At 36.2% G+C, this 11,183-nt stretch overlaps 1 protein-coding gene across 1 annotated transcript; it reads left to right on the forward strand.

Moving 5' to 3' along the window:
* Nucleotides 1-6,948: 6,948 nt before the first annotated feature.
* Nucleotides 6,949-8,129, forward strand: LOC122088717 (gamma-glutamyl peptidase 5-like). Its single transcript, XM_042658070.1, has 3 exons — nucleotides 6,949-7,453; nucleotides 7,563-7,901; nucleotides 8,002-8,129. Exons 1-3 carry the CDS (start codon nucleotides 7,130-7,132, stop codon nucleotides 8,104-8,106), a joined length of 768 nt encoding a protein of 255 aa, XP_042514004.1. The 5' UTR covers nucleotides 6,949-7,129; the 3' UTR covers nucleotides 8,107-8,129.
* Nucleotides 8,130-11,183: the final 3,054 nt, after the last annotated feature.

Raw genomic sequence — 11,183 nt, forward strand, 5'->3', positions numbered from 1 at the left:
TGTAAAAGGTAATCGTGAGAAAAGGAACTCATCTGTAGAATGAAGATCTCCTTCATTCCAAGTTTGTAATGAAAAGATATAATTTGATCTATCTCTCTCTCTCTCTCTCTCTCTCTCTCTCTCTCTCTCTCTCTCTCTCTCTCTCCCCAAGAAAGAGAGAGAGTATTTTTCTTTGTGGTGACATCATGAGATTCTATATATTTACCAAAAAAAAAAAATTAAGACATTATGAGATTCTGATTCTTTTAAATTGAAGAATAAAAAATGGTCAATCCAAACTAGTTAGACTGAGTCTGATCTGGGTGCTGTGACCTTCCTTGGCATTAGGGCGTAGTTCTCTTGATTTACATTCTTACCAAGACTGGAGACCAGAAGGCTTGAATGAAATCTAAAGACCAAAGTGGTCTAATTCAGGAAGTTATTACAGTTGAGCCAAAGTCAACAAAGAATATAACTCAAAGTTGCCCATAGTGGTCTAGTTCGGAAGTTGTTATACAGTTCTCTCTTTTCTTGTTTCCAAAAGAGGAATGGTTCCTTTGATGGTCTCTCTTTCTCTCTCATATTTCTAACTTGTCTGCAAACTTATTTCTAAGAAACAGCGTACGAGTGCCTCCATTGGCAATCACAGTCATTTCACTTCGTTGAAGTTGATTGAAAGTATAGAAAATCAACCAATCTGAGGTCATCAAACCCTAGGGATTTAAAAATTAATAATGTGAACCAAGCCCTAATTCGACTGCTGGAGACTTCGTTCCTGACCCAAGAAGACTTAACATTTTAACATGGAAAAACCCGAATATTTTGCTAGAAAAGTATTGGAAGATGTCCATTGTTTTTTATTTTTTGTTTTGCTAAATGCACGTTAGCCCCGAACAAGATACTAACCATCTAGACAACCCACGGATGGATACGAAGGGGCTATTAAGTCACACTTATTACTATTAATCTACTAACACTACATCTGAAAAAGGTCTGTTTGAAAGGTGGAACCAGTGTTACGCTAAAGACTAATTGTCTTAGTTGATTGCCACTAGGCTAGAAGATCATCCCTGAAGATATCCAATGGTAGAATCTAAATTTTTAATTAAGAAAGAAAGAACGCTACCCACTTGCTTGTGTCTATATTTAGACATAGTAGGTATAGAAAGACGGTACTACCTAGCGCATCTTTCCATTGACCCACATGTTGATGTATACCTGCACGGCTAAGCCAGTGAGATAGAGTTAAACTCTCAGAGTTTTACTATAAGAGTTTTCCTAGGCTGTCATTTTCAGTTATTTTACTTCGTTTACTTGACTCAACTGTAATAAATCCCTAAGGTAAACTACTTCATTCTCAACAAAGATAAAAATCAAGAGAATTATACTCTATCATTTGAATCCGAATCTTTTTTTTGTTAACCAAGGTGTCCAGGCCAGCTTACACGAACCTCGACTAATCCTCGGGGAGGTTAGCACAATAACCCACCGTCATGATCTCCACTTAAATCGCAGATGTACAGATGGAGAATCGAACTTGAGACCGTGCACCTAATCCACACAATCCCCAGTTCACCGCAACCATCTGAGCAACCCACGGGTGGGTGTTTGATCCCAATCTGTTTAGTGTGTCCTTTACTTAATCTAATTTCATATCTAATGAATATTTAATATCAAAACTTGAATTCGAAGTCACCATACTTTTTTCTTTCTTTCTTCTTCTTCTTCTTCTTCTTTTTTTTATATATCCGGAACTCCAGAAACTTAGAGAGTAATTTCAGATTTTGTTAAATTAATTAGAAATAGCTAGAAAGATAAAGAAGCAAATGTCCCCCTATATTGGTGTTATTTTTTTCTTTGAGAAGATTTGCTATGACGGGAGGGTGCAGTTTCCACCAAAGAGGTGGTGGAAAACTGAATCATTTATTAGTAGATGGAGAATTTAATAAGGAGAGAGAATGTAGGGTCCATGATTTAGATGTGAGAAGCCAATTTGCATACTAATGTCGTGGCAATGTTTTCCTCTTTTCTTTTTTAATGAATTTTCAAAGAGCAATCAACAGTTGAATATAACGCGCGGGATTTGCCTTGTGAACTAAAACCATATAAATCCTATACCAACTACAATAAAGTGTAAAAAACACTCAACCTACCAGATCCTAATTTATCTTAAAATCCTAATTTATCTTAAAATCCATCCAACTAAATAACCTTAGGTAAACAAGTATAACTTGGAAAAAATAAGCCTTCCTACACATTACATACCAAGTTCATAAATCTATCAACAAACGAATCAATTTCTATTTTAAAATGTCATATTGTTGGAAATATTCATCTAAAACATAGATGTTAATATATAACAAGGGGAGGTACTTGTTTGGATATAGACAAACCAAGACTCCTTACAGAAAATTCAAGCAACATATACAGTCACTAAAAATACATGAAGAAACTTAAGGAGTCAATGGGGCATTGAGCTGTGCCCCATATAATGCAAAACATATACATAATATTGATGAACCAAGGTTTTCGAAAGCATTTTTTTTTTTTTTTTTTTTGGCTAACAGGTTTCCAAGTCTTCGGTTTCACTAGTCCGAAAAGTCCATACTGACCACACAATTACATGGATCGGGTCATACCAGGGTGTATGAGAACCATTCAATTTTCATCGAAAGCAGTGAAGAGCACTAAACACCCCGTGTAAGTTATCCCAAAGAAGTAAGAGAAGTCTTAGAACCCACACGCTTCAGGAGGCGAAGGTCCCTTGCCAACTCCGCTAGTCCCTTGGGGTTGCTACATTACTCTTCTGACTTTATATAGTCGATAACAATTGTAACATTTATGAATTTCCTCACCATGTTATATTCAAGGTGTATACACATTCTTGTGATATTATACTTTGCCTCTTTCTTTAGCCATAGCAGTCTACTTATCACAATGTATTGATATGGGACGCACCAGCGTATGCCATAATGGAAAGTATTTCGCCAAGTTTATTGGCATTTCCATGCCAGATTTTTCAAACCACCATCAAATCTAATTCTAGTTGAGAGGTGGAGGGTTCATCCAATTTGGGAGACTTGGTGAGTAGATTATCTTCGGTGCTGGTCTTGTCCTATTGGTCTCCTTCGGTAATCTGTAATAGGTGATATGTTTTTGTTTTGATTTTGTTGCTTTGAGTCTCTTGGGGGTTGTCCATTATGAGGCCTATTTCAAGGATTTAAGGGATGGTATCGGTCTCTGCTGATACCGAATTGATATCAATCTGGATCGGATTGGATTGATGGGTATCGATTGATTTTACCCCTGCTTTTTATAAAAATACTAATTTTTTATTATTTTACTCCTGAACTGATCCAAATAATCTATCCAGATCGGAGTTCACTCTCAACCGATGTCAGACTGATACTTGAAATCATGGCCTATATTGGTTGGCCTTTGGCCTTTTCTTGTAAATGATTTGGTTTTTTTTTTTTTTTTCCCAATAAATTGATATTATCTAGGAAAAAAAATTTTGTGAGGTCAAGAATCCTAGTACAATAACTCCAAACATTATATGGATGAAATTAAAGTTTTTCTTTGGTCAAAATTTCCAAAATAGATTATTTTAAGTAATTTTTCACATTGAGCTTACAAAACTCAAAAGTAGTGGTAATAAAATTGAATTTCACATATGGTACACAGTTTCTTAGACGTGTTTCACAAATCAAAGTTTGAACTTCCTTTTTTTTTTTTTCTTTTTTCTTTTTTCATTGACCTGGCAGATGGATCCAAAAATAAAGAGAGAAAAAAATGGGACTAACTGGTTTAAATATAGATTAGGTTTTTTTTTTTTTAATTAAATTAAAACTATAAATTTTGAGAGAGTGTAGCCTTCAACAACACTCCCACATTATGTCTCTCTCCTCTACCCATATAGGTCATTTTCCATGAAGGACTCTCCTCTACCCATGTAGGTCATTTTACATGAAGGAGGAGAGAGACTATGACGATAGGCTACGTTCCACAGAAAACAATAACCCATAAATTATACACTAGCTTCTATGTGAACATTAAATATCTATTGGGACCCCATATATTTTTTTATGGCATCACTAGGATGGTTGGAGAATAAATTTCTTGAGATAAAATCATCATTTGTGTAGGCAATAGTTTTCTTCCTTCTGCACTACTGATTGGGTTATTCAAACCATGGGACTGATAGATAACGCGAAAGTGTAAAATGATACTCTGTTTCAATTTGTACAATGTGTCACCAACCATGTGTTGTCATGTGGTAAATATTGAAGCATAACACTTCATTAGGCACAGTGAAGTGTATTTTTTTATAGGATTCTTCGCTTCACTATATATGCATAGTGCATAGTGAAGCATAACTATTTTGCCTACTATGTGGTTCGGAAGAGTAACACTTAATTAGGCATGGTCAAGAGTAGATTTTTCATGAGGTTCTTCTTAAGCTTCACTATGTATAGTGAATTATAACTATTTGTCATGTGGACTCATCAATGTACTTTTTTTGCGTGGTAGATAGTGAAATATAACACTATGCATGCATAATATCATTTGGATTTTATTTATAACTTTTTCCCCCATTTATTCATATTTTGATTGTAAAGGACAAGGAACCTCAGAAGGTAGCCAAGTTGACAATGAACTTTCGCCTCAAGAAGCATGTGGTTCTAAGTTTGACTCCTCCTACCTCCTTGAGGTCACTCGCACGGGGTATTTAGTGCTCTTCACTACACAGAATTCTCATACTTCCCGATCAGTTTGGTGTACTCAGGGGTGTCAACCGGTCGGGCCGGTTCGGTTTCGATCGGGCTTAATCGGGCTTGAAGACTTTCAAAGGCTACACCGTGTCCGCCCATTTAACTAATCGGGCTTAGTTATTGAGGGCATGGTACACTTTATATTCGGTCGGTCGGTCTCGGGCTATAATCAGGCTTTAGTCGGGCCTTAATCGGGCCACAGACATATTTAATGTTAAACGGGTTTTAACCGGTTTTTAAACGGGCCCTCTTTAAAATGTGCTATTATATTCCGGCCCACTCATGCAAGCCCCAAAAAATGACAATAAATCAATAAATGATACCAAATATAACCATTATTTAAAATGTGAACATGTCTTTACTTTTTAGTTTTTATTCTTTAATTTGGGGGGTAAAATAGGTATTCTACAATCATTAAAGGGTCAGGCCAAGTCGGTCCACAATAGGCCGGTCTCGATCGGGCGTTATTCGGTCGGTCTTGGTCGGGCGCCCGACGGTCCAAGTAGCAAAATCGAGACCAACCATTTATAAACGGGCCGGGCTCAAGCCCGACACTTTTAATAAACTGTTCGGGCCGGGCCGGTCTATAAACAGTTGGTCCCGTTCGATTTAGTCGGGTCGGGCCACAAATTGACACCCCTAGGTGTATTCCAAGAGTCGCATTTTTTCTTGCACCATGCAATAACTTTTTCTAGGAAACAACATCCAAATTTTTAATATGAAAACAATTTTTTGAAATTTTTTAATCATTTCATATAAAAATATAAAAGAAAATTATCTTGTATCACCGCTAATTTTAAACCTTATATTTTATATCACCATGTTTTCTTATAATATCAAACGTACCCCTGAAGTCAAACACTGTTAGCTTAGACTTGAAAAATACCCTTTTGACCTTGTTATGTCTATTTATATAAACTTTCATTCCCATCGTTTTACTCCCTTTTATTCTCAATTAGACTTACCGTTGAACCCTAGAAGGGTTGTTCGAAGAAAGGAGAGCCATTGTGGGTCCCTGTCGAAGAAAGAAGCATGCATTAAAGGTCTCTATTGTGACTAACCGAAATCTTAAAAAGCGACTAACCGAAATCATCTTAGCAAGATGAATAAGAGGTCGGAAAATCCAGAGTTAGGTTCAAACCTCCCTGTTCCTCCACATTTACAGTCAAACAACATCAACGACGTTAGCTTTAAATCAAGATCAAACCAGATACATGATAATAATAATTAAATAAGAGGAAAAAAAAAAAAAAAGAAGAAGAACGCATACTATACAAAAAAAATCAGAATCAACCTAAATGTTAATCGTTGTTGTCGTAATTGAAACCTAACGAATCGAAATCATCAAAAGAGTAACAATAGTAAGATTCGAGTGCAAGAAACCAAAAAAGGTCTACAAACACAGAGCAAGACGACCCAACTACTACAAAGGGATGCAACAAACGAATCAATCTGAATGTGAGAAGAGGGAGGTCGGAAAATCCAGAATCGCTATCGCTACTGCAACTCAAATCTTCTTATCATCAGTTCTTGTAAGAAATAGTTCCCCTTTCCTTGTACAATAGAGAAGCCCTAAACCTTCAATTGCACTGGGTATGATGGTTGATTTGGGGGGTTTTACAAAAAATGGGTAAAACAGTTCCTCAAGGGTAAACTTGCCATTTATGAAATAGCGTTCACACCACGTTATCACTAAACTCTTTCTCTCTTACGAAATGGATTTAAGTGCAATTTAGTTAAGAAAATGGGGGATGCACTTGACATTTTTAAAAACTTGAGTGGTGAAAAACATAAGTTTTAAAACTAGGTGTGATGGTGGTACAAGATAATTTTCCAAGTATAAAATAATAGGAAAAGGTATTCTGTACCATGGGGTAAGTTATGCTCAATAAACAATACCTTTTTCCTTCCTTTTTTTTTTTTTTTAATAATAATAATAATAATGAATGAATGTAATTTATATGGGTAGGAGCTATGTAAGCCCCCACTGCTTTATAGATTGGGCATTAAAAATAATAAAGAGTCATGTAATAAGGTAACAAACATTTGGGGGCGGGGAGGGGAGGAAAAGACAAGGAAAAGTTGCAAATTAGCGACCATTTCTACAACTTGCAGAGAACACACAGTAAGACGTGTTAAAATTCAAACCGTGTGGTGTGCCTGAGGATTACACCTCTGCCTCTCCTTCACCCCAAACTCGTTTCTCAATCCTCTACACAACTCTTAGCTTCCAGAGGCAACTGGGTTTGTGAATTTGTTTTTGGGTGAACTGGGTTTTGTGAATTTGTTTTTGGGTGAATTGGGTTAGTGATTTGATCAAAGTAATCCTTTCCAATACTCCATCTCTGTTTCTTGTTCGATCTCTCTCTTTCTTGAAGATGGAAGATGTTGGGAATGATCAGAAGAGATATGCTCTACTGATGGCTGCAAGTGACTCAGATTATGTGAAGAAAGTGTATGGTGGATACTTTAATGTGTTTAAGAACGCATTTGCAGATGAAGGGGAAACATGGGAGATGTTCAGTGTTGTGGATGGAGTGTTCCCTGACATGGATGAGCTTCATCAGTATCATGGTTTTGTAATCAGTGGTAGCCCTTATGATGCTTATGGGAATGACCCATGGGTCTTGAAGCTTTGCTCTATGCTTCAGAAACTAGACTCTATGGGGAAGAAGGTCCTTGGAGTATGCTTTGGCCATCAGGTATATAAATATATATATATATATATATACTCTTTTATTTATCTAGCTAGGCTCTCTCTTGATCTTCATTACTAGATTTCTTATTAGGGATCTTTTTTTTGTTAACTAGGTATTGTGCAGAGCATTGGGTGGGAAGGTTGAGAGAGCTTGTGGTGGATGGGATCTTGGGTTGAGAAAAGTGAGCATGGTGGAAGACTTACCCCCTTGTGGCTTCTTTGATGGTTTAAAGGAAATTCGATCCTCCCTCACCATCATTGAGTGTCATCAGGATGAGGTGAGGGAGGTCCCCATGGGTGCCAAGGTCATTGCCTTCTCAGACCAAACAGGAGTGGAGATGTTTCATTCTATCCACCCTCACCATATTTTAGGGATTCAAGGCCACCCTGAATACACAAAAGACATCTTATGTAATATCATTGATCGTCTTGATAACACTAACTCCATAAAGGTAATAATGATCACTACGTTCTTATTTCAAATTTACTTTTAATTAACTTCTTCCTTGCTTGGTTATCTATTTTACTCATAAATTAATTCACAAATTGCAGAAGAAGTTTGCTGAGCTTGTGAAATCAAGATTGGAGATTGCCGAGCCAGATCGGAAGTTTTGGTTGAAGATTTGCAAGAACTTTCTCAAGTCTCCCATGAATTAGATTACAGAATCCATCTCTTAAACATCACTGATTAACTGATGATATTGTAAATGTTGTAACTAAATAATTTTCTTTTATGTAATGATAAAAGAATCTAGTTAATAGAATGAAGATCTCCTTCCTTCCAAATTTGTAATGAAAAGACATGATTCGCTCAACTCTCTCTCTCTCTCTCTCTCTCTCTCTCTCTCTAACTGGGTGTCAATAGGACTATTACATAAAAGATTCCATTTTGAGGGCCAGGATTGGTCGACAGAACAGATTATTTTATATTTGAATTAGAAATTCATTAAGTGGCATAATGGCTTAAAAAATAAATTTATAAATATTTGAAGCCCTATTTTGGCGGCAAAACGATGTAACATAGAACATATTGAAACTATTTACAGAAATTTTGGCATTTTAACCGTGTGTAAAGGGGTCTTTTAGGAAATAACAGAAAAGAGAATACATATAACTGAAAATAACTTGTTAAAGCTAAATAATTAACTATTAAAAGTAATTAGTTAACTAAAATAAAAAGAATAAGTGAATAAAATGAGGAGAGAAAAGATTACTTGTTTTATCCAAAGGGGCATCAGAGACTCAATTCTGCAAAGTTTCAACGTTCCTGTTATGTCAAAGCAAAATTCTAAACTCGTTGGGTGTTTTAGGTTTTTTTTGGGATTTCAAAATTTTGTTGAAAAAAGATTGCTGCTTTATTTATTTTTAGACATAATATTTTTTTTTTCCTTCACCCTTTGAAAAAAAAAATCAGAAAAAAAAAATATATATGATATGATACAACCTTAGACCCATTTGAATGAAGTAGACAACAACAGCGGGACTCTGAGAATTGATATATATTCAAATCATAGGAGCTAGTGATCTTTTCTAAAGTTCACTCTCTCTCTCTCTCTCTCTCTCTTCACAAGGCTTCAGAGCCTTTTATGGATAGGATTCTGAACTCTAAAAATTACTAGGAGTTCCAATTTATAGTAATTGAATGAAGGGACAATTTGGTCCAAATCCAAAAAACATGGAAGCACCTCGGGCCATTCAGGCGGCACCACCTAGAGGATGCCTGCCAGGTGGCAGCCTCTAATTGTCGAGATATGCATAAGAATCGACAGGTCACTCCATTTTTCCAACTCTGCAAGAACACACGATCATCTTAAAATGAGTTTGTGTGGCCAAATCCAATCTTGGAGGATGATACCAAAGTCACGCTCCATGTTGTCTCTGTCTCGGGCCAAATCTTGCACACCATAGCATCTCTGTCTTGGGTATTGGGACCTTTATGCTTGTAGATTCCAAATAAAGATATGTGATTTGCTCAATTGACTATTTTTTTTTTTTCTGTGAACCGTCGTTCCCAGGACCCCAAGAAGCCTCTGATTTTTTTCTTTCTTTCTCTCTTTTTTTTTCTTCTTCCTTTTTTTTTTTTTTTTTTATTAAAAGAAAAAGAAACACAAGACCTAAATAGCTTACGTAGTTGTGTACAACGTAGTAATATCCTTAATCAGAGATTTTCTAGTCATTGCCTCGCAGTTAATATACTTAACCAAAAGGACTAGATTGTTGTTAGTTTTTACACCAAAAAAAAATGTTTAAACAAACAATGCTTCGCTTCTAGACGGCGAGCGATGGTGATCCATGGTGAAAAAAGTAATTTGGTTTTCTGTCATCAGAAATTCAAGTTCGCCCTCATCACTCTAGATCTCATTGACTACCCACCCTTTCTCATACATTTATCATCTCATGAACAAGGACATGCTGTGCTGCCTTAGTGATTATGTTGGGCTGAATGAAAAGACGCCACCTCTCTTTCCCCTTGATCTTCTCCTTTGTGGAGTTTCCACCAAAACTGTAATTATATTATTTTTCTTTTTTACACACAAATATATATCATTTAGGATTTTCTTAAAATTTCCTGCATTTTTTTTTTCTTTGTGTTTCCAACTTTTTATAAGTTTATTGTAACTAAATGATTATAAAATTATAAACCTTAAATCACAAAAAAATAAATAAAAAATAAAAATAAAAATTGCAAGGTTTTTATTCTTCTTAAATTCAAATTTATCCGTCTAAAAAAAAAATATTTAAATTTATGTTATTCTGGATTTTCTAAATAGTCTAGAATTTTTCTAATTTTGTATATATAATTGCACTTTAGTTTAAAATTATTAATTTAAGAAAAAAAAAATATTTTAAGGTCTTTTCAGTCACATTTTTATTGCTCATAATTTTTTTCTAAATTTTTTGGATTTTCATTTTTTTTCAAAATTTTCATTACTTATTTATTTGATTCTGATGCAGGCCAATTCCAACCAAAGCTGGGATAACAATAGATGTTCTTTATTCAATCTGTCATGCTAAACAATAATGGTTTCTGCGTCTCAAAGGTTCTGAGTATGTCTATTTGCATCCAATCCTTGCTACATCTCCTAAACTCTTTTTTCTGACATTACCCATGTCAACCCAACTCCAACAGATGCAACAACTCCAGCCTCCTTTTGCCTCCTCTCGCCACCGACAACAGCAACCACTTCCAGTAACAATCCCAAGCTTCATTTCACAAGATCCTTTTGCTATGTATGCCTCTCCTGCACCACCAGTTGTTTCTTCTCCAAGGACTTTTCCTACTGAAGAACTAAAAGAACTTCAACGACAACAACGTGCTCTTCCCAAAAGAACACGAGAAGCCAGAGGACGTGCTCGCAGTAGACTCCCACCAGCATGGACATCCACTGCTGCACTTATGGATCTTAGTGATTATGAGGACGAATTTGCAGATGCCCTACCCGCACCACCTCCTTTTACTCCATACCCTATGCCTGTCCCATACCCAGCACCACCACCACCAATGCCACGTGTCAAACCCCCTACCCAGTTCTCCAGCTACTACATCACCGACCCCTATGTCTACCCATCCAACCAAATCCATTCATACCATTGTCTCTCCCTCCTCTGAAAATACCTTATCAGCATTCCTTACAAACCTTACCATCACTGATCCTCTTCCATCTTTCATGAATGAAGGACCACAGCCTGCTGCACCTCATGTGTCCGAAATGGATGATGATCCTAAAATACAG

The sequence above is a fragment of the Macadamia integrifolia genome, chromosome 1, assembly GCF_013358625.1.
Source record: "Macadamia integrifolia cultivar HAES 741 chromosome 1, SCU_Mint_v3, whole genome shotgun sequence".
NCBI lineage: Eukaryota > Viridiplantae > Streptophyta > Magnoliopsida > Proteales > Proteaceae > Macadamia > Macadamia integrifolia.